At 35.5% G+C, this 23,596-nt stretch overlaps 4 protein-coding genes across 5 annotated transcripts in view; 3 read left to right on the top strand and 1 right to left on the bottom strand.

The window, feature by feature from the left end:
• Positions 1 to 23,596, bottom strand: part of LOC102619104 (protein LEO1 homolog) — an 89,205-nt gene that overhangs the window by 48,383 nt on the left and 17,226 nt on the right. The window lies entirely within an intron of this gene.
• LOC102617384 (UDP-glycosyltransferase 83A1-like) lies at positions 4,536 to 6,421 on the top strand. Its single transcript, XM_006477578.4, has 2 exons — positions 4,536 to 5,141; positions 5,248 to 6,421. Exons 1-2 carry the CDS (start codon positions 4,649 to 4,651, stop codon positions 6,177 to 6,179), a joined length of 1,425 nt encoding a protein of 474 aa, XP_006477641.2. The 5' UTR covers positions 4,536 to 4,648; the 3' UTR covers positions 6,180 to 6,421.
• LOC102616785 (UDP-glycosyltransferase 83A1-like) lies at positions 7,671 to 10,969 on the top strand. Of its 2 annotated transcripts, XR_003065691.2 has the most exons (3): positions 7,671 to 8,380; positions 8,558 to 9,500; positions 10,698 to 10,969. XR_003065691.2 is itself a non-coding variant. In XM_006477576.4 (2 exons), the coding sequence occupies exons 1-2, from the start codon at positions 7,891 to 7,893 to the stop codon at positions 9,448 to 9,450; spliced, it is 1,383 nt and encodes a 460-aa protein (XP_006477639.2). In that variant the 5' UTR covers positions 7,672 to 7,890; the 3' UTR covers positions 9,451 to 9,624. The 2 variants fall into 2 exon arrangements, 1 of the variants encoding a protein (XP_006477639.2); XM_006477576.4 differs by lacking the exon at positions 10,698 to 10,969 and having other exon boundaries at positions 7,672 to 8,380; positions 8,558 to 9,624.
• LOC102617083 (UDP-glycosyltransferase 83A1-like) lies at positions 13,075 to 14,903 on the top strand. The gene is made up of 2 exons (XM_006477577.4): positions 13,075 to 13,621; positions 13,781 to 14,903. Exons 1-2 carry the CDS (start codon positions 13,132 to 13,134, stop codon positions 14,671 to 14,673), a joined length of 1,383 nt encoding a protein of 460 aa, XP_006477640.2. The 5' UTR covers positions 13,075 to 13,131; the 3' UTR covers positions 14,674 to 14,903.

The following is a 23,596-nucleotide window of genomic DNA, read 5'->3' as shown; positions in this document are numbered from 1 at the left end:
TTAAACACTGGAAATACATCTGACTTTTTCTTAATTGGATACACCCAACATCTTCTGGAATAATCATCAATGAAAGTCACCATGTACTTTGCACCTCCCATGGATATATTCGGTGATTCCCAAACATCAGAATGAATCAAGTCTAGAATGCATTTACTTCTAGCAATAGATCTACTAAATTTTAATCTATGCTGCTTACTTGTAACACAATGCTCGCAAAATGGTAAACTTACCGATTTGAGCCCCGGAAGCAATTTTCGCTCAGAGAGAATCTTCAAGCCTTGTTCTGACATGTGGCCAAGTTTGAGATGCCACATCATCGTTGATTCTTCTCCATTTGACGCGACACACGCATCAGCCTCCTGTAGTGTTTCTCCTTTAAGCATGAATAGATTAGCACAGATCTTTTCTGCCTTCATCAATACAAGTGCGCCTTTAACGATCTTCATAATTCCATTCTCCACATGAGTTTTGCACCCATGACTATCCATTTGTCCCAAAGACAATAGATTTTTCTTTAGGCCGTTGACATGTCGTACCTCCTCAATTGTGCGAATTGTACCATCAAACATTTTTATTTTGATAGTACCAATACCAGCGATCTCCAAGGCATGATCGTTACCCATATATACAGATCCTCCTGAGATAGGTTCATATGTGTGGAACCATTCTCTCCTAAAGGTCATGTGCCAGGTAGCTCCCGAGTCTATAAGCCAGACATCAGAAAGTCGTTTTCTGCCTTCTGAAACAGTTGTTGCCTCACTGTAGAGAATTTCGCCATCATCCGAGGTACTTGCTACACACCCCTGAGCATTTGATGACTCAGGTTCTTTGCCCTCTCTTTTCTTCTGGTTACTCCAACACTCCTTTTTGACGTGCCCTTTCTTGCCACAGTTGTAGCATTTAACATTCTTCTTACTTCTGGATTTTGATCTACCATGATTTTGACTCCCACTAGGGCCACGTTCTGTTGATCTTCCTCTCGTCACCGATAGCGCCTCCGCTTGCTGCGAACTTGCTTGTCTGTTTTCCTTGTTTTTTCGCCTGCTCTCCTCATTTAATACGGAGGCTGCAACATCGTCGAAAACTAGACCCTCCACTGGATTGTTGTTCGTCAGGTTGATGATGAGTTGATCATACGAATCTGGTAGACTTTGAAGTAGAAGCTCTGCACGTTCATTTTCCTCTATATTATGACCCAACGTTGTGAGTTGTGAAAATAGAGTCTTCAAGGTGTTGATGTGGTCGGTCACCATTGTAGATTCTGCCATTCGAAGAGTATAGAGTTTTCTCTTCAAGAAGATTTTATTGTGTAGTGACTTGGCCTCGTACAATTTTGTGAGAGTATCCCATATTTCCTTCGCCGTATTTTTCTCTGCCACACTGGATAATACTCCATCCGCAAGTGCCAAGTGTAGATCAGAAATGGCATTGCCGTCTACCTCGTTCCACTTGTCATCAGTTATCTCCATGGGCCTTTCTCCAATTGCTGCCAAGCAATTATTTTTCCTCAATACAGCTTTCATCTTCATTTTCCACAACGAAAAATTATTTCCGTTAAATTTCTCAATTTCATACTTTGCCGCCATTTTATTGATAAGTACTGTACACAAGCTAGTGTACCACCTTGAATAGTTGTGAGTATGTGTGAGAATGCACACCAGGAAAGTTCCCAGGAAAGACTGGAGGGGTCACAATGGTCCCACTTAAAACCCAGACTCCTTAAGCTCTTATCGCCTTTGTGACAGAACTTTCCTAGACATGTACAGAATCACACAGTTGCTTTACTCACACCACTATTCCCTGCTTTGCACCGCAAAATTCTTGGATCGCTTCCACCGTTTCACGTGAATAGTACCGTATACATGAATAGTACCGTACACCGTATACGTGAATAGTGCCGTACGCCGTATACGTGAATAGTGCCGTACACCGTATACGTGAATAGTGCCGTACTCCGTATACGTGAATAGTGCCGTACACTGTATACGTGAATACGTGAACAATTCCTGACTCCAAAAATACAACCAATAGCTCTGATACCACTGTTAGGAAATTGGTGGGTGAAGTAGGACCGCAGCTAAAATGAAATTGGAAATAAAATAAAGAACAAGCACAATAGAGGACACCAGAAATTACGTGGTTCGGCTTTTAGCCTACATCCACGGGCGAAGACAGAAGGAAATATTTTACTAGTGAAAATGAGTTACAAGTATTGTAGTATTTTAGCTCTCTACCCAAAACACTAATACACCCAAACTCTCAAATCACTAAAATAAGAGCTTATAAATGCAAGCTCTTAAACTCTCTCTCAACTCCCTAAATTGTTCTCTCAAGATTGGATGAAAAATGAGGGTGGGAAGCCCTCTTTATATAGCCAAAATTTTGGCTCTTTTTTTTTTTTATTGGAGTCATTCAACACGGCACCACCAACAATGGCGGGCCGTGTTGAATGTTGAATGGTTGGCACCGGCCATCTAGATGGCCGGCGCCAGCCATGACTTTCAACAGTTAATAGAAATAATTAGAAAGAAAAAGGATGATGCAAGTTTATGAAAGCCAATACAATACAGTCAATGAAGTTCGAAGGTGTTGTGGTTTTTAAACAATAAAGCTGTGAAATAAAAATTGATTGTGTAGTTGGTAAACACCGCTTATTTCGACAAAAATAGTACATGTATTATAAGTTTTTAATTAAATAACTGTGATATAAAATAGTCTCAAACTATAACTATAGGTGCTCATCAAATTTTTTTGAGCTCCCTAACAACAGAACCTAAGTGAACAACTTGCCGTGCAAAACTAGCCAGAAAGATTGGGCCATCGGATGGAGCACGGATCAATGCGTTTTGCCAAGTGTCACTACAGTGCCATTTCAAGCAAGCAAATTGCAAAATAGTGTCGTATTTAAGTGTCATTGGATGTATATGTTTACATTTTAGGCTGTTCTATTTTAAGGTAAGGCCTTTAAATGCTATAAATAGGCCTTCGATTTGCAGTTTGTATTGGTACGAATTTCTGTTGTGGAAGTGCGGGTTGAGTAATTACCAATAATATAGTAACTGTAACTTTTGAAAAAATATAGGTAAGTCATTGCGAATTGACCAAGCTACTACCTCTTTAGCTTACCCTTTTGTAGCTAGGGTATTAGTGGAGTATGATGTCACTCAACCTCCATTGCCACATATACGAATCGGTGTGGGAGATTCTGGATTTTGGCAGAGTGTAATTTTTGAGAAAATTCCACTCTATTGTGCTTCATGCAAGCACCTTGCCCATACTATTAAGACGTGTTATGTGGCCAATCCGAAGCTTCGTTCCCAGCAGCCCAGTGGAAACTAGCAGACCAGAATAGATAATAGTAAGAAGTCAGAAGTTCTACCGTCAGACACTCCACAACCCTTAGATACTCCACGACCTGGGCCTTCCGTCACTAAGCAGATTGCAGATGCGAGGTCTCCGGTTGTCCTACCTACAGAAAACCGAGCTAACACTACAAACTCTACTTCCATTCAGGAGCCCATTGGCTAGGATGCCATGACTCATGTTTCTAGGGTCTGAGAACCTGGTGAGTATCCACATCTTCATCAAGCATCCAGCACATATTTTAGTCATTACAATTCTCATACTGATAATGATGATAGTTTTAATGAACGTTTGGCGAATAATGACCACTTTTTGTTTGCCCCTGAGAATTATGAGAGAATTGACTCTAGCCCTGATTTTAGCGTTGTCAGTTATTCAAAAAATGGCATTAAATTACTTACCGGCCGCTAGTATTGTAAGAGACATTATCACCGTCTGCATTAATTTTTATTATGCTTCTTTCGTTAGGCTATGCCTTAATCCTTTTCTTTTCTCTTATATTTATTTCTCTCGATTGGAGGTTTTGGTTTACGTCCCCCTCCACATGTATTTTTCATTATCTGTTCTAAATGACAGGTAGAGGTCTCTCCTAACCCCTCACCAATAGAGTAACTTTTGAAAAAATATAAATGTGACAAATAAATGCAAAGAAAATATGACACAATAATTTACGTGGTTCGACGTAAAGACTACGTCCACAAACAAAGATTGGAAATTAATTTTACTAACAAATGAGAATTTACAAAATTTGGGAAAAACTCTCAACACCTAAAACTCCAATACACCAAAATAGAACCTCACTAGAACACTCAAATAAAAGCTCTCTCAAATCTCTCAAATTGTTTCACTTGCAATTGCCCTCAATTCTCTCAATTTTAGGACGCCTTACTCTTTTGAGATGAAGCTCAATTTGTAGTGTATGTGTAGCCTTGAGTTTCAACAAGACAAGCCGCTATCCTTGAAATTTGCCATCACGTTGAGCTAGAACTTGCATTGCAAGCATTAAAGTGATGCATACTTGTCAACAATTGCATGTGCAATTTGCCGCCACCTTCAATTTTCAACAACAAAGCTAAATTTGTCAAACAATTTTACTGTCATCTTCACGCTCCAATATCTGGCAATTTATCTTTTATAAATTACCATATTCAAGTCAAAAGTTCAACAATTTCAACACACACCTAAGAAAGCTTTTAGTTTAACTTTTCATTTTATCTTTGCGGTACTGTATATTATTCAGAAACTTTCTTAATATTCATACATAATATCGAATCTACTAGCAATGAGCAGGCAACCGCATGTTCTAGTGATACCATATCCAGCACAAGGCCATGTAGCGCCTCTTATGAAATTGGCAACAAAGATTGCTGAACGTGCAATCAAGGTCACAGTTGTTAACACACAGTTTATACATAAAAAAATCATTGCTTCCCTGCAAGAGAAAGCTGAGGATTCATCGAGCCAAATAAAGTTGGTTACAATTCCGGATGGATTGGAATTGCAAGCAGCTGACAGAGAAGATCCACTTAAGCTGGGAGAGAGTGTAGCAAGAGCTATGCGAGGCTGTTTGAGGGATTTGATTGAGAAAATTAATCAGTCAAATGATTGCGAGCCAATCAGATGCGTAATTGCTGATGTTACCGTTGGCTCGGCCCTGGAAGTTGCCGAGAGTATGGGGATTGCAAGAGCTGCAGTTGTTCCCTTTGGACCGGGAAGCTTGGCACTGTCACTTCAATTTCCAAAGCTTCTTGAAGCTGGAATTATAGATCCTAATGGTAGGTTAATTAACATGAGCTCTTAAGATTCGCGTTAAGAACAATCTGTGGTATTGTAAACTCCTCGAGCATACCCTTATTAAAAATTTTATTGATTTTGATGTAGGATTTGCAATTTTGAATGATGGGTTGATCTCATTGTCTGATGAAATTCCTGCTTGGAAAAGGAACGAGTACACATGGAGCTTTCCAGATGAACCAAGTGAACAGAAGATTTTGTTGGGAATTATTTGTGCTGTTATCCAAGCTGTTAAAATTTCCAACTGGATTATTAACAACTCTGTTTATGAACTTGACTCGCCTGCTTGTGATTTAATTCCCAACATCTTGCCGATTGGTCCCTTGCTTGCAAGTAATCATTCAGGTGATTTGGATGGAAATTTTTGGTCTGAAGATTCAAGTTGCTTAAGCTGGCTTGATGAACAAGCAATAAGGTCAGTCGTTTATGTTGCATTTGGCAGCGTAGCCGTCTTGAGTCAGCAACAATTTGCAGAATTAGCACTTGGTCTCGAATCATTACAAAAACCATTTCTTTGGGTTATCAGACAAGATTTCATGAACGGATCGCGTGCAAAATTCCCAGATGGATTCATTGAGAGGGTTTCAAATCGTGGGAAAATTGTTGAATGGGCGCCCCAAGAAAAAGTTTTAGGTCACTCTTCTGTTGCTTGTTTCATAAGTCATTGCGGATGGAATTCAACCATGGAAGGTCTAAGCATGGGCGTTCCTTTTCTATGTTGGCCTTACTTTTCGGATCAATATCAAAACAGAAACTACATTTGTGATGCTTGGAAAATTGGTTTACAATTTTTCCCAGATGAAAACGGGATTATAACAAGGCAAGAAATTCAAAGGAAGGTGTTAACACTACTGAAGAATGATGATATTAGATCAAATTCATTGAAGCTGAAGGAAGTAGCTAGAAAGAGTCTCCTTGGAGGTGGATCCTCATTCCGAAATTTTGAAAGCTTTATTTCAGACATAAAAATGTTAATTTCCGGCTGTGATTCTACATTGTGGATGAAAAAGCAAGAATAATGAGAACGACCAAGAAAAGGCTCCGAAACTTAATGGAAGAGTAGCCCAATTAATCGGTCTTTATTACATTTCCGGCAGGAGCTTTTAACAATATCATCTTTTTTAAGTTTTCAAGCTTGTAACAGTTTCTATTATAATAAGGCAAGTACAAAGAGGCTGGAAAAAGCCGCCACTGTGATAATTGTTTTGCGATGAGTCTTGAGTAAAAACAGAGAAGACAGAATTGAGTTTTGTTTGATTTACCCTCTGTGTTCTGGAATTGATTTTCTACGTTTTACGCCAGGCAAACCTGTACAAATATGTCATTTTGAGAAAATATTAAGACGACATGTCATACAGTTCTTTACTAGACGACACGTCAACTGTTTTACTATTACTTTCATAGACGAGTTGTAGTTTGTATTTAAATCAAAAAGACGTCATGTCTTTAACCATTCAACCTCTTTGTTGGTTCTTGTTTTATCTTCCAGCAGCTAAATCAAACGGCAACCTCATACGACAGATATTTTGGAATGGATTCCCTCCTACAAACATACTTTTCAAAGAGCTCCAAATTTTCTATATTAATTGAGATCATTTCTATAATTCTACTACCAGTAAATTTTAAATTCAATATTAATTTTTAAGAAAACTTGATGAATAGTAGCCAGTAGAAGTTTTTTGCAACTTTACATATTTTTCCTGAGATATAACTTTAATTAAAAACTTAAAATCAATCGAATTAATTTTTTTCATCAATTATGTTAGATATCATAACTTGAAGAGTTTTAAGCATTTACTATAAGCACTATGTACGTTGAATTGAATTATTAATGCTCCTTCTCATTTCTGATCACCATACTTATGTATACACCTCTTCGGCTCAATGGTCTTATACACATAAGTTTGGTGATCGTACATAGCTCAACATCTAGGCTGCAAAATTCCTCAAGCAGTCGTCCATTCTATGATAGTAAAACATACAGGGGTGATTACTGGGTTGTGGATAAAAATGTATCAGTAATATCTTAAGATTACTAGCAGACACATGATATGGATTTTCTAAATATTGTATGACTAATACAAATTAAATTAAAGTATATTAAAAATGAACCAAAAGATGCAAGTGGGCATTTGTCTGGACCTGTGTCGATGATGGTGTTGAAGTCTAGCTTGGAGGCTGAAGCCCGATCTGAAAAGTCCAACTCTTCAAGGAGAAAATATGCTCCCAAAACACGCGAGATGACTTTGACCCCCCAAACTCAAAACTATCACGTAAAATCTTTAAAAATCTAGTATGGAGAAAAAATATAATTAAAACAGATATGTCTGCATTACATTTCCTTGAAGCATAAGACAATATTAGCATAAAATATTTCCGTGGGTTGATATGTCCCTTTTGAGAAAGCGATGTTGTGAATTTTATTATCATCCGTAGTGGACAAGGAAATACGCATGAGCCAAAAACGCTGACCATTAATGCTTATCTTCTGACGAGGAAGCAATTTTGGTGGCCGGCATTTTTATAATAACAGATAACATCAAACATGCAAAACAAATAGATGTTGAAATTTCAGGATTCTTTCTGCATTTTTTGTGGAACTGAGGATCTTCAACTCTTAATTAATCTATCCCAAGGGACTCCAATGATAATTTGACAATATTCTCTTTGAGTTCTTGGTAATATTGTGTATCGCTTTCGGTTCACAAGGAAAAGTTTGAACTAATTTCAATGGACAGGGAGCCTCACGTTCTAGTGATACCATTCCCAGCACAAGGTCATGCTGGACCACTGATGAAATTGTCGACAAAGATTGCTGAACATGGAATCAAGGTCACATTTGTTAGCACGGAGCATATGCACGCCAAAATCACGGCTTCAATGCCACAGAAAGCCGAACAGTCTAGCTTGATAACGATGGTTTCAATTCCTGATGGATTGGAGTCACATGAAGCTGACCGAAGAGATTTGCACAAGGTGAGACAGAGTATGTTAACAGTCATGCCAGGCTGCTTGAGGAACTTGATTGAGAAGGTTAACAAATCAAATGATTGCGAGAAAATCAGCTGTGTAATTGCTGATCTTACTGTTGGATGGGCATTAGAAGTTGCCGAGCAGATGGGAATTGCGAGAGCTGCAGTCATTCCTTATGCACCAGCAAGCTTGGCCCTGGTACTTCATGCTCCAAAACTCGTTGAGGCGGGACTTTTAGATTCTAATGGTAAGTTTCAAAAATAATATCTAGCTCTTGAATTTTAAATTTTTGATGGAATTTGTTTGACATACATGTTAACAACAGTGTGTGCGCTACCATAAATTTGAAAATAACGACACAAATTTGAGAGTATTGCTTATTTCAGCTGTCCTTGATTAATTTTGTGAATTATTGGGAATGCAGGAAATGCAATGACCGATGAGCCGATCTTGCTGTCGGAGGGAACTCTTCCCTGGAAAAAAAAGGAGTACGGATGGTGCTTCCCAAGTCAACCACATATGCAGAAGCTGTTCTTTGGAGGATGTTCTGCTGTTGCCCAAAATCTCAAAATTTCCAACTGGATTCTCTGCAACTCCTTTTATGAACTCGACCCTCCGGCATGTGATCTAATTCCAAATATCTTAACCATTGGTCCGTTACTAGGACGTGATCATTTGGAGCATTCAGCCGTAAACTTCTGGCCTGAGGACTCAACTTGCTTAGGCTGGCTTGACAAGCAAGCAGTAGGCTCAGTTATTTATGTTGCATTTGGCAGCGTAGCGGTCTTAAGCCAGGAACAATTAGAAGAATTAGCATTAGGCCTTGAATCATTGCAACAACCATTTTTGTGGGTTGTTCGATCAGATTTCATGAATAAATCGCACGCTAAACTCCCTGATGGATTTGTTGAGAGGGTTTCAGATCGTGGAAAACTTGTCGAATGGGCGCCTCAAGAAAAGGTGTTAGGTCACCCTTCTGTTGCTTGTTTCTTAAGTCATTGCGGGTGGAATTCAACCATAGAAGGTCTAAGCATGGGAGTTCCTTTTCTGTGCTGGCCTTACTTTGCAGACCAATATCAGAACAGAAATTACATTTTTGATGCTTGGAAAATTGGTTTACGATTTTTTCCCGATGAAAATGGAATCATAACAAGGCAAGAAATTCAGAGACAGGCGAAAGCACTGCTGAATGATGATGGCATTAAAGCAAATGCATTGAAGATGAAGCAAATGGCAAGAAAGAGTCTAGTTGAAGGCGGATCTTCATTTAGAAATTTTGAAAGCTTTGTTTCTCAGCTCAAAGCAATAGGATGTTGATCGCCAGCTGTCTGCATGGAAGGGAACTAAATTTATCTGAAGATCTGTTGGTAAATTCGTTTTAATTTGGTTATGTTCTGTATTTTTGTTAATCTAATCTTCTTGTTGAACTATCAAGTCTCACCTCTTTAATGAGACCTCTCTATTTATAATAGAATAAATATACTTCCCTAAGTTAATTTAAAAAGAGAAACTAAATCACAATTATAATATAAATAAAATATATTTTTCTTAAGTTAATTAAATCTCATACCTTAATTAACTCTAATGAAAATAGAAAGTTCTAAAATAATAAAATATCATAATTGATTATAATTAAAATAAAAAGTCCTAAAATAATAAAATTATAGAATCTTAAAATTCCTAAAAGAACTTCTTACATCATTAAATGAGACTATTACTAATATATTTTCAATCCTATATAAGATAATTATCAGGACTAGTCTTACATTAAATCTTATATAGCTATACCCTAATTTTTAACCCTCTCTAATATTAAAAAGACATATATTTCATTCTCCTTTTGAAAGAGAGAAGAATGTTTTCATTTAATTATTATCTATAATTTGAAAGGAATTTTTTTTCATATACTGATGTGTTGCAATTAGAACTCTACTAATATTTATAATAAGAAATGGATCGAAACTTCTTAATAATTTTACTATGACATAGCGTAAAGATCGACCCTCATTTAACACTGGAGAAAAATCTATTATATTTTAAACGTGAAAAAACAAATAGACCCTTATTAAGAGGGGGTCATGTGCACAAGCAACTTTAGGCGCATGTGATGCCCATTGACATGTAATCTTCTTGTTAGACTATGGAGTGTCACCTCTTTAATGTCAAAATACAATTGCGATTTTTGGAAATTGGTTTACAGAATCTCCAAAAATGCACAAAAATAAATAAATAAATATTTCGGTAGGTTGACGTGACAGCTTTTATTTTTATTTTTTATATGACAGCTGATTTCAACAATATTGTGCATTTTAAATAGGAAAATGATAAACAAACTAAATGAAGACTAAAGGACGACAGAAACGGTAGTGTGGGCTTGCCATTTCACGCGTTCCCTTAGTCTTCCTTTAGTTATGCACGAGACCACAATAAATAATAAAATAAAGAATAAAAAATGGAAAAGCAACTCAAATTTCTTCCTTTGTCTTTTTCCTTATACATTATCCAGCAAGATCTCCTCCCTCCCCAGCCACTCATTTTCCTCATACGTTATGCATGCGACGCAGACAACAACAACGACGGTGGGCTGCAGCGTGACGAGCGACGGAGACGAGTTGCTAAAACCAATCGTCATTTTTGGTTTTGGTGCTGCGGATCGATTTTGGATGCTGCCTAATTCCATTTTCATGATTTTAATTTGATTTTTCTTTTTATATTTTCGTTAATTATTCAGGGTAAAGTAGGATTTTATTATTTAGAACGGAGGTATGTTTGTCAGTCATAGGAATGGGATTCTGATTCCCAACCCCCCCTTGGGAATCTGAAACCCGGTAATGAATCCCAAAATTATGGGGCCCGCACGAATTTCATTCTGATTCCAAGCTTTTAATTTGTAAGTAAACATGTTAATGATTCTGATTCCAGCATTCCGATTCCGATTCACTGTAAGTAAACATGCCATTAGTTTAATCTCCTCCACTCGTTTGGAAACGGTAGCACTTCGTTAACTTCGTCCCCTCCCATTGTCCCTTTCGTTAACTTCATCCCCATCACTCCATTCGTTCCCTTTGTTAACTTCTTCCTTATGGCCGCATTTTTTTTTTTTTTTGGTTGCTGAAATCGAGCGGTTGGAAATGCAGAAATTGGCTGTGTGATAAGTGAGATGCAGAGAGATAGAGAGGACAAGAAACTGATTTTTCCTTGTTAAATGCATAATATGGCTCACGTTAAATGCACAGCTAAAAGAGAGGTGAGAGATGCAGGGAGAGAGAGGACAAGAAAAAAAAATTGATTGTTAAATGCTATATTGACTTACGCGCCATGTTCAATTTAATTTTTTAAACTGATTGTAGGCCTAATTTGGAATTCATGCGTGGTCATTTTCTGAAGAGAGAGAAGACATGAAACTTTTTGTCTTCCTTTTGTCTTCCCTGAGTCTAAATAGAGCACTCTTTGAGGAGTGCTAGCGATAGTCGCCCTTATGGGCGACTCACTCAGTTACTAGCTATCTCTACCGACACATGTTGATATTTTTTATTTCCGTGCAATTTTAGATTAATGTTAAAATATTAATATCTTTTAGTTTTATTTTAATATTTTTATGTTTATGTATTGGTAATTTACCACAATATCCTTATCCCCTCTCCCTCTTGCCAAGTTTTCTCGCCTTGTTTCCCTGCCACTGCAACTTCCTTCTCTACTTCATCAATTTCTTTTCTTTCTTTTTCTTCTTCAATGAAAGTTTGGAACAAAGAAACAAGGCAAAAAAAAGTTTAAAAACAAAGCCTCCTTAAAAAAAAATAAATAACAAAATATTCTCCTTGCTTGGAAGATGACCGTCTCTCCACTTCTCTTCTTCAGATTTAATATAAATATTTTGTTTTGGTTGTTTAGTTGGATCTACATGGTTTGGATTATTTTTGTTATTTATTTTCTGAAATAAAATATTTAAAAAAATTTTGTTTTAGCTAAAAAGAGACTTTACTTTTAATTTCCCCCCCCAATTTTTTTCTTTTTTTTTCCGAACTTTCATTAGAGAAAGAAATAAAGAAAAGAAACTGAAGAACAAGGGAAGGAAATTGCAGTGGCAAGAAGAACAAGGATATTGTGGTAAATTTGCTATACATAAAAATAATAATATTAAAATAAAACTAAAAAATATTAACATTTTAACATTTATTTAAAATTACACACAAATCAAAATATCAGATACGTGTCAACAAAAGAAACAGCGAGTGAGTCAATCGCCCATAAGGGCGACTGTCACTAGCACCCCTCGCACTCTTTTAAATATGTAATGATATCATAATGTCCGGTGACAAGTACGGGTTTTTGTTTGAATGTGAGAGCAACAAGCCGTATTGGGGCAACTGGCAGTGAGCTTTTTCCAAAGTCTAAAGGCATGAATCTATGACCGCAATGTCTCACTTTGTATTTGTGGTGATTCTTCTATCTTACATACATACAAACATGCATGTAAAATATATTTTTTTTACATGAATAATATATGTGTAGAATCTACACACTATTTATGTAAGGAGGATATATCTTACATGCATGAAAAATAAGAATTACCAAATTATAAATATACTATAATTTTTTTAAGCATGTGCGAATCTTTAAGCATGTGTGAAATCTTTGATTTAGAATACTATTTTTTAATTAATTTTTTCAATATTGTATGAGTACGTTTGAGATTGAGATGATGTAACTTTTAACCTACAGTTATTAAAAAAAGTTATAATTATGAAATAAAAATTAATAATATATAGTAAATATAAATTTTAAATAATAATTTTGATAAAATTATTAAAAATATAATAATTTTTTATAATACAAGTAAAAAATTATATCAATATAATTTTAAAATTAGAACAATTAATATTTACCAAATATTTTAACGCAGTATCTTTTAAATTACAGTGGCCTAAACGCACCCTATAAGTATTAAATATCGCATAGAGCTTGCAGTTCGGTAAGAAAAGTTGAACCATACCTTCAATGGACAGGGAACCTCATGTTCTTGTGATACCGTTTCCAGCACAAGGTCATGCCGGGCCCTTGATGAAATTGTCAATGAAGATTGCTGAACAGGGAATCAAGGTCACAATTTTCAGCACAGAGCATATGAAGGCCAAAATCATGGCTTCAATGCCTCAAGAAGCTAAAAAGTCTAGCCTGATAACGGTGGTCTCAGTTCCTGATGGACTGGAATTACAAGAAGCAGAACGAAAAGATATTGAAAAGGTGACGCAGAGCATGTTAGCAGTCATGCCAGGCTGCTTGAAGAATTTTATTGAGCAGGTTAAGGAGTCAAACGATTGTGAGCAAATCAGCTGTGTAATTACGGATGTTACTGTTGGATGGGCATTAGAAATTGCCGAGCAGATGGGAATCGCGAGAGCTGCAGTCGTCACTTTTGCACCGGCATACTTGCCCCTGGTGCTTCATATCCCTAAACTTGTTGATGCCGGAATTTTAGATTCTACTGGTGAGCTCCAAAACTAATATGAAATGTGTTAACTTACACTCAACGCGTGCGCTACCTTTAGTTTGAAAATGATGATTCAAATTTGAATGGTTTACTTATTTCACCCGTCCACGATCAATATTGTGAGCTTAATTAGATTACTGAATTATTGGGATGCAGGAAATGCAACGAGTGATGAGCTGATCTTGCTGTCAGAGGATACTCTTCCCTGGAAAAAGAACGAGTACATATGGAGCTTTCCAAGTCAACCAGATGTACAGAAGCTGTACTTTGAAGCAACTTCTGCTGTTGCCCAGTCTCTCAAAATTTCAAACTGGATTCTCTGCAATTCCTTCTATGAACTCGACTCTCCGGCCTGCGATCTAGTTCCAAACATCTTAACCATCGGTCCATTACTAGGAAGTGATCATTCGGAGCATTCAGCCATAAACTTCTGGCCAGAGGACTCAACTTGCTTAAGCTGGCTGGACAAACAAGCAATAGGCTCAGTCATTTACGTTGCATTTGGCAGCGCAGCGGTCTTAAGCCAGCAACAATTGGAAGAATTAGCCTTGGGCCTTGAATCATTAAACCAGCCATTTTTGTGGGTTGTTCGACCAGATTTCATGAACAGATCGCACGCTAAACTCCCTGATGGATTTGTTGAGAGGGTTTCAGATCGTGGAAAATTTGTCCAATGGGCGCCTCAAGAAAAGGTTTTAGGTCACCCTTCTGTTGCTTGTTTCTTGAGTCATTGCGGATGGAATTCAACTATTGAAGGTGTAAGCATGGGAGTTCCTTTTCTGTGCTGGCCTTATTTTGTAGACCAATATCAGAACAGAAATTACATTTGTGATGCTTGGAAAGTTGGTTCACAATTTTTCCCGGATGAGAATGGAATCATAACAAGACAAGAAATTTGTAATCGGGTGAAAGCACTGCTGAATGATGACGGAATTAAAGCGAATGCATTGAAGATGAAGGAAATGGCAAGAAAGAGTCTAGGTGAAGGCGGATCTTCATTTAGAAATTTTGCAAGCTTTATTTCACAGCTCAAAGCAATAGGATGTTGATTCCCAGCTGTTTGCACAGAAGGGAACTAAATTTATCTGAAGATCGGTTGGTAAATTCGTTTTAATTTGGTTATGTTCTGTATTTCTGTTAATCTAATCTTCTTGTTGAACTATCGAGTCTCACCTCTTTAATGACAAAATGAAATCGAGATGTTTGCAAAATTGGTTTCCAAAACTACCGGAAATATATAAAAATAAATAAATAAATATTTCAGCGGGTTCACATGACAGCTGATTTTCTTAACTTTTTTTGCTAGGACAGCTGGTTTGTACATTATGTCCAGTGACACTGTGACAGGTACTGGTTTTTGTTTGAATGTGCTTGTAGCAAACTGGCAGTTAGGTTCTTCCAAACTCAATTCACATGACCATATTGGCTCTGCTTGAAGATTTATTAATATATATATATATTTTTATAGATGAAGGTACTATTTAATATCAGAGTTGTTATAATTTTGAAGTGCTAGTTATTGTGAAAAAAATATAATTATAAAATAAAAATTAATAATATATAATAAATATAAGTTTTATATAATAACTTTGATGATGATAAATGATAATAATAAAACATATTATAAATTTTTTATTATATAAGCGTGAGATTAAATTATTTAACTTTCAAGCTATAATTATTAATGTTTACCAAATATTGTAGTGTTGTAAGTTACAATCATCTAACCTTAATATTAGATAGGATTGAAAATAAGACCATATCAAAATAAAAAATTTTAAAGGAAGGTCGCGGTGCTAAATGATGATGCTATTTAAGTAAATTTATTGAAGTTCGAGGAAATAGTTTGAAAAAATCTTTTTGATGGTGGATCCTCGTTTTGAAGCTTTGAAAAGTTTGCTTCATAGATAAAAGTAGTAGGGTGTTAATTTCTAGCTGTGATTGTACAATGAGCTTATAAAAAAAAAAAAACAAGAATCATAAGAAATGACTAAGAAAAGGCTATAAAACTTAATGGAATAATCAGTGTTTATTGCATTTTCAATGGGAACATACTAAGATCGAAGTCACAATCATAAGACACAGTTATTTATCTATTAATTTTATATGAAGTTTAAAATGAAGAATTACGTGTTTCAGCTGAAGCAATGTGTTTTTTCTTAAATATTTATTGCTCTCTTATTTTTCTTCTTGGGTTTTAGAGTTTAATAAAGATAATTTTTTTTACTATTCTCTTATAATCTGTACATCTGATAATGTTGTTGCTAAACTATGGTGTGTGACTTCTGTAATGACAAAATACAATTCCGATGTTTGGAAAATTGGTCTACAATTTTTCGTATAAATTTGTCAAAAAAAATATAAAAAAATATAAATATTTCGGCAGGCTATGCCTTTACAATCATTATTGGACGATTACGATTTTATTGTGTATTTGTTAGAAAGAGGAGATATATTCTTCCATTTTAAGTCAAGTGACAAGTGGTAGTCCTTCTTAAGTCTATTGGCACGGCCGCATTGGCTCTGCTTGACGGTGGATCCGATGTTGATGGCTGGCATTCTGATGATAAGCAAGAGTACAAAATGCATGTGAGAGATTGATGCTGAATGATAAATACTTGATAATCTAATTATAAAAAGAAACAGCCATTAGCACTGAAACAAAAATCAATGTAACATTCTTATAATTTGTGCAAACGACGTCATTGATAAGTAGAAGAAGTTGAAGTATAAACATTTAGGGATGGCAATGGGAGGAGAGGGGAGTGAACTGACATCCTCTTATCTTCTTTAATATTTTACATAGATTCTTGTCTCCTCCTCATTCCTATCAGAATTGTTTAAGAGATCATCATTCTCTCTCTAAATAATAACAAAAGATTCTTGAAGGTTCTCGATCTTGAGTAACCTCTGAATAACTGTTACATTTTTAATTTTTGAATTTAATGCATTTTAATAAAGTTTGGATGTTATATCTTTATCTTTTACTTTAGTTTTTGTCTTATTAGATAAAAGTATAAATACGAATTTTGGGCCATGTCCTTTAAATAAGACCAAATCAAATAAAAATAAAATTAAAAATTAAAATGGAGAGACGGAACTGGTGAGGGGATGGGGATTCTAGCTCATCCTCATCCCTTCACAAAAAAAAAAAAATTGGTTAAAAATCATCTTTGTACCTTCTCAGAATAAGAAATTAAATATAAATCATCTTTATATCCTCTTTGTTAGAATAAAGCATATCAAGCACGACAGACAAGTTCAGCATACATGATAAAGTGACTTGGTGACTTAGCTAGCACTCAAGAATACACAAGCGGAGACAAAGTGTAGTGTAGACAATGACCATGTGATGGCCAAATAAAATAATATAGTGTCAAATAAAATAATATAGCAAAGTGTAGTGTGTTGTGCAAATTTTATTGAACTCGCAAGTGCACGAATCTATTGTAGAATATATCAATGGTGACGAGTGTCGATCCCACGAGGAAGTAGATTTTAATTGTGTATAAAATTAATTTTTCTAAATTGGTGGTTGGATTTGTGGTGAAAGTGACTTAGATTATCCTAAAATTGGAATTGAAATGGTGAAAATAAATTGAAGAGAAATTTAGTGAAATGACGTACTTGGGTATCTGGATCCGTATCAACATGCACCATGGGCTAAATATTCCTTATTAATGCCAATTAAATCGTGACAGGGGAATCCACACCTCATGAACCACACTCTAATCAATATGGTGCTAAGGGCTTATCGTGCTAAATAATAATAACCTTGTACTAGGGAGCCGGTGAAACTAGGGCGATATCTAGACAAGATTATTATTATTTGTCGATGAGAAGTCAAAACATCCACAAAAACTAGAGAGGAAGAGAAAATAAATTTACCAAATAAAGCCCATGACACATGTTGAAACTTCACCTTCAACCCAAGCTTGAAAGAAAATTAGCTACTCATAATTGAACTAGGGGCAAAATGAAAATTTATTAAAATACATAGAAAATACAAGATAGAGAAGGAATTACAGAAAATGGAGTCCAAAAATGGATTCAGAGATATCAAATAAGGGGGGGGGGGGAGGCCCCCTTTTTATAGATACATTGAGTAAATCATATCCATCGGATTAAAAACAGTTTGGACGCTCAGGATTGCGTCATGTCATCAGCCAACAGTACGCGGTTTGACCACGCGGTTTGAACAGTGACACGGTTTGACCCGGCTTGAACAATAACGCGGTTTGGTTGAAAATGATTATGTGTATATGCATGTACCGTACGCGTAATTTTTGGTCCACTAACATGCTGCCACGTTCCCAATCAACAGTGCATAAGAATTTTAGTCCAACAGGATCGTGACATCTCATTAGTCAATGCCACATCATCGGTCAATGCCACGTCATCGATCCGTCTATGTGAACAGTGTCATGAACAGTAACGTAGACAGTACCGTACATGTGAACAGTGCCATTTTTCTTTTTATACTCCTCTTAAGGTTTTTGACTGTCCTAAGTTCAAAAGTGATGTCTGTTTTGCCATCTGATCTCTTGTTCATTGTGAAATGACCATAATGCCCCTAAAATATATAAAATACTTAATTAAAATAAAACACACGTAATTAAATCACAAGAAGCTTAAATACATAAAAATAAGGGTGTTAGTAAGACTTGAAATGTAAAATGACAATTTTCTCCTTTATAAATATACATTTTCTAACACTCAACATAGTGGAGACATGATAAAGTGACTTAGTGACTCAGCTAGCACTTAAGAATACACAAGTGGAGACAAAGTGTAGTGCAGACTGTTGAGTGTTATAAAATGTATATTTATAAAGGAGAAAATCGTCATTTTACATTTCACGTCTTATTAATAACCCTTACTTTTATGTATTTAAGCTTATTGTAATTTAATTATGTGTGTTTTATTTTAATTAAGTATTTTATGTATTTTAAGGGCATCATGGTCATTTCACAATAAACGAGAGATCAGACGGCAAAACAGACATCACTTTTGAACTCAGGACGGTCGAAAACCTTAGGAGGAGCATAAAAGGAAAAATGACACTGTTCACATGTACAGTACTATTCACGTGTACGGTACTGTCTACGTTACTGTTCACGACACTGTTCACATAGACGGATCGATGACGTGGCATTGACCGATGATGTGATATTGACTGATGAGGTGTCACGATCCTGTTGGACTAAAATTCTTATGTACTGTTGATGGTGACGTGACAGCATATCAGTGGACCAAATATCTCGTGTACGGTACATGCATCACACAGGATTATTTTCAACCAAACTGCGTCACTGCTCAACCCGGGTCAAACCGTGTTACTGTTCACCCGCGTGGTAAAACCGCGTACTGTTGACTGATGACATGGCGCAATCCTGAGCGTCCAAACTGTTTTTAATCCGATGGCCACGATTTACTCAATGTATCTATAAAAAGGGGGCCTCCCCCCTAATTTGATAGCTCTGAATCCATTTTTGGACTCCATTTTCTCTAATTCCTTCTCCATCTTGTATTTTCTATGTATTTTAATAAATTTATATTTTGCCCCTGGTTCAATTATGAGTAGCTAATTTTCTTTCAAGCTTGGGTTAAAGGTAATGTCTCAACATGTATCATGGGCTTTATTTGGTAAATTTATTTTCTCTTCCTCTCTAGTTTTTGTGGATGTTTTGACTTCTCGTCGACAAATAATAATAATCTTGTCTAGATATCGCCCTAGTTTCACCGGCTCCCTAGTACAAGGTTATTATTATTTGGCACGATAAGCCCTTAGCACCATATTGATTAGAGTGTGATTCATGAGGTGTGGATTCCCCCGTCATGATTTAATTGGTATTAATAAGGAATATTTAGCCCATAGTGCATGTTGATATGGATCCAGATATCCAAGTACGTCATTTCACTAAATTTCTCTTCAATTTATTTTCACTATTTCAATTCCAATTTTAGGATAATCTAAGTCACTTTCACCACAAATCCAACCACCCATTTACAAAATTAATTTTACATACAATTAAAATTCACCTCCTCGTGGGATTGACACTCGTCACCATTAGTCTATTCTACAATAGATTCGTGCGCTTACGAGTTCAATAAAATTTGCACAACACAAACAATGACCATGTGATTGAAAAATAAAATATTATAGCAAGCTTGTAAAATAACGTAAACAATAGTATATATTCAAGTTAAAAGAAATGGAAATTGTGTGCATTCTCAAAATATTCTTTTTCCTATTATTTTCTCTCCTTAAATGAGGATAGTCCCTAAGGGATCTCGTCTCTGTGGGAATTTCTACTATCCCTAAAAACATTTGCAATGGGCAGATGACTGCATGTTTTGTTGATTCTATATCTAGCATATGACCATGGTGGGCCGCTGATAAAATTGCCAACAGAGATTGCTAAACATGGAATCAAGGTCACATCTGTTAACACAAAGCTTATGCATAGAGGCCAAATTCATGGCTTCAATGCGAAAAAAATTGAAGAATCTAGCATGATTAATTTCAAGTCCTAATGGATTCAGATCGCATGATTGTTGAGTGTTAGAAAATGCATATTTATAAAGGAGAAAACCGTCATTTTACATTTTAAGTCTTACTAACAACCCTTACTTTTATATATTTAACCTTCTTGTGATTTAATTACATGTGTTTTATTTTAATTAAATATTTTATGTATTTTAGGGGCATTATAGTCATTTCACAATAAAGGAGAGATCAGACGGCAAAACGGACATCACTTTTGAACTCAGGACGGTCGAAAACCTTAGGAGGAGCATAAAAGGAAAAATGACACTATTCACATGTACGGTAGAATGTTGTTTAGAATAGGTTGGGGGGGAGAATGTTGTTTAAAAAAAAAAAATTATGTGATTTGTTTTAACATTAGATGACATGATTAATTTCAAATTTTAGTATTTGTATTATCTTTGGTCTTAAGTGATGTTACATTATGTTTGCTACTCTACATGTTGATGTCGGAGACAAATATGCGTTGCTTGAAGGAATGAACATGTCATAATAAGTACCAAGTGAGTTTTTGAGCCTATCATTTTTCTTGGAGAGTAACCCTTTTGCCCATTCTTTATACAGCTTAACAGTTTATTATTGTATACACGATCTCTAGATTTCTTTTGAGTTAACCCTTAATAAAAAAAAAGAAAAAAAAAAGAAAAAAAAGTGTGTTGCTACATTTGGAGGCCCATCTAACTAGTAGATATGGATGATTATTTAGAGCCCTAAAAGACGATGGAAATGCCATCTTTGATCCGTTTGAGCTTTTCTAGCCATCCCTTTTGTGATATATCCATAGTTAACCCTTTTGAGCCTTTAAAAAAATAATAAATAAAAAAATGAAAACCTTTTCTTTGTCAACTTATCATCTTGACCCACTTCGATTTGGAGTATTACCCGATGTCTTATAAGGTCCATCACCTATTTATGTTTGAGAAAAATGTAAATAATTATTTTGTTCAGTGAAGTTGTGCCAAATAAAAGCAAAAAAAAAAAAAGAGAAAAAAAAAAACAAAAGTTGTTGTTTCAAAAGAATAAAAAATAACAATAATAGGTGAAATCCACCTTGCAACTTCCAAAAAAAAAAAAAAAAATTCTCTGCATTTTTCTCAAACATACACTTTGTTTTCCTTATTTCCCTTCTTTGTTAACCATGTCCCTAGCCTACGTTACGTCCTAATAAAAGTCCTTCTTGATTTTAGGGAATTATAGTCCGAAGTAGAAGCTAGTTATATGGGCTAAAAAGATGTAGTGGTGCATATAAAATAAATAAATTGGGTTGACTAACAGTTTTTGTTTGACTTGAGATCGTATTATTTTTAAGCTGAGGGCATATTTATTTCATCTTGGTGAGAGCATGTGATATCACTTCTTCATTATTTTCTCTCAATTACCATTCATTGGAGTGACTATTTTTATTGGGTTTAATTTATTTGTAAGAGTGTCACTACTTCCAGTGAGATTTTGGGGTTTGACATGTCATTCTTGAAAGTAGCTATAACAAAGCCTACTGGGCTGATTCATGTGGATGGTTGATGTGGGTGTGATGTTGCTTTAGACTGGAGATAATACTTATACTTTTATTTGATTGCTATCATTAATCTGATGGAATAAATACGAGTGTTTCTATTAAAACAAAAAAATAAAATTATTTTGAATTTGAATTTTGTTTTCGCTTTATTTGCTAGGGACTAGCAATAAGCTGGTTGGGGGGTGTGTTGAGTGTTAGAAAATGCATATTTATAAAGAAGAAAACCGTCATTTTACATTTTAAGTCTTACTAACAACCCTTACTTTTATATATTTAACCTTCTTGTGATTTAATTACATGTGTTTTATTTTAATTAAGTATTTTATGTATTTTAGGGGCATTATAGTCATTTCACAATAAAGGAGAGATCAGACGGCAAAACGGACATCACTTTTGAACTCAGGACGGTCGAAAACCTTAGGAGGAGCATAAAAGGAAAAATGGCACTATTCACATGTACGGTACTATTCACGTGTACGGTACTGTATACGTTACTGTTCACGACACTGTTCACATAGACGGATGATGACGTGGCATTGACCGATGATGTGGCATTGACTGATGAGGTGTCACGATCCTGTTGGACTAAAATTCTTATGTACTGTTGATGGTGACGTGGCAGCATATCAGTGGACGAAAAATCTCGCGTACGGTGCATGCATCACACAGGATTATTTTCAACCAAACCGCGTTACTGTTCATCCGGGTCAAACCGCGTTACTGTTCAAAGTCGGGTCAAACCGTGTTACTGTTCATCCACGTGGTCAAACCGTGGACTGTTGACTGATGACGTGGCGCAATCCTGAGCGTCCAAACTGTTTTTAATCCGATGGCCATGATTTACTCCATGTATCTATAAAAAAGGGGCCTCCCCCCCCTAATTTGATATCTCTGAATCCATTTTTGGGATCCATTTTCTGTAATTCCCTCTCCATCTTGTATTTTCTTCGTATTTTAATAAATTCCCATTTTGCCCCTAGTTCAATTATGAGTGGCTAATTTTCTTTCAAGCTGGGGTTGAAGGTGAAGTCTCAACATGTGTCATGGGCTTAATTTGGTAAATTTATTTTCTCTTCCCCTCTAGTTTTTGTGGATGTTTTGACTTCTTGTCGACAAATAATAATAATCTTGTCTAGTACCGCCTTGGTTTCACCGGCCTTCTAGTATAAAGTTATTATTATTTGGCACGATAAGCCCTTAGCACCATATTGATTAGAGTGTGGTTCATGAGGTGTGGATTCCCCCCTCATGATTTAATTGGCATTAATACGGATTATTTAGCCCATGATGCATGTTGATACGGATCCAGATACCCAAGTACGTCAATTTAATAGATTTTCTCTTCAATTTATTCTCTCCATTGCAATTCCAATTTTAGAATTTATTCTCGCCATTTTAATTTAAGTATTAGCATATTCCAAATCATTTCCACCATAAATCCAATCATCCATTCACAAAATTAATTCTACACAATTAAAATCCACCTCCTCGTGGGATCGATACTCGTCACCATTGATCTATACTATAATAGATTCGTGCGCTTGCGAGTACATTAAAATTTGCACAACAAGTTTTTGGCGCCGTTGCCGGGGAGGTAAGTAATTTTAATTCATAGAATTAAATTTTTTTTAATAATTTCTTTTATTTGTTTTCTTCTATTTTTTTTAATTAAAAAAGAAAAAAAGAAAAAAAGTGAATCTACATTTAAAGGTTAGTATTTCTTTTCTTTTTTTCTTCTTTAAAATTCTGTGATTTAATTTTCAATTTATTTTTCTTTGTAATTTATTTTATTTTATTTTTTTTATTTTATTAATTTAATTTTTAGTTAATTTATTTCACGTATTTGTTTTTGTGTATTTTTTTTAGTAAGGTTATAATAGCGCAATAAGGTTAGTATTGTAATTTC

The sequence above is a fragment of the Citrus sinensis genome, chromosome 3 (genome assembly GCF_022201045.2).
Source record: "Citrus sinensis cultivar Valencia sweet orange chromosome 3, DVS_A1.0, whole genome shotgun sequence".
Classification (NCBI taxonomy): Eukaryota; Viridiplantae; Streptophyta; class Magnoliopsida; order Sapindales; family Rutaceae; genus Citrus; species Citrus sinensis.
The sequence above is the reverse complement of the archived record's forward strand: the minus strand, read 5'-3'. Positions and strand labels throughout refer to the sequence as shown.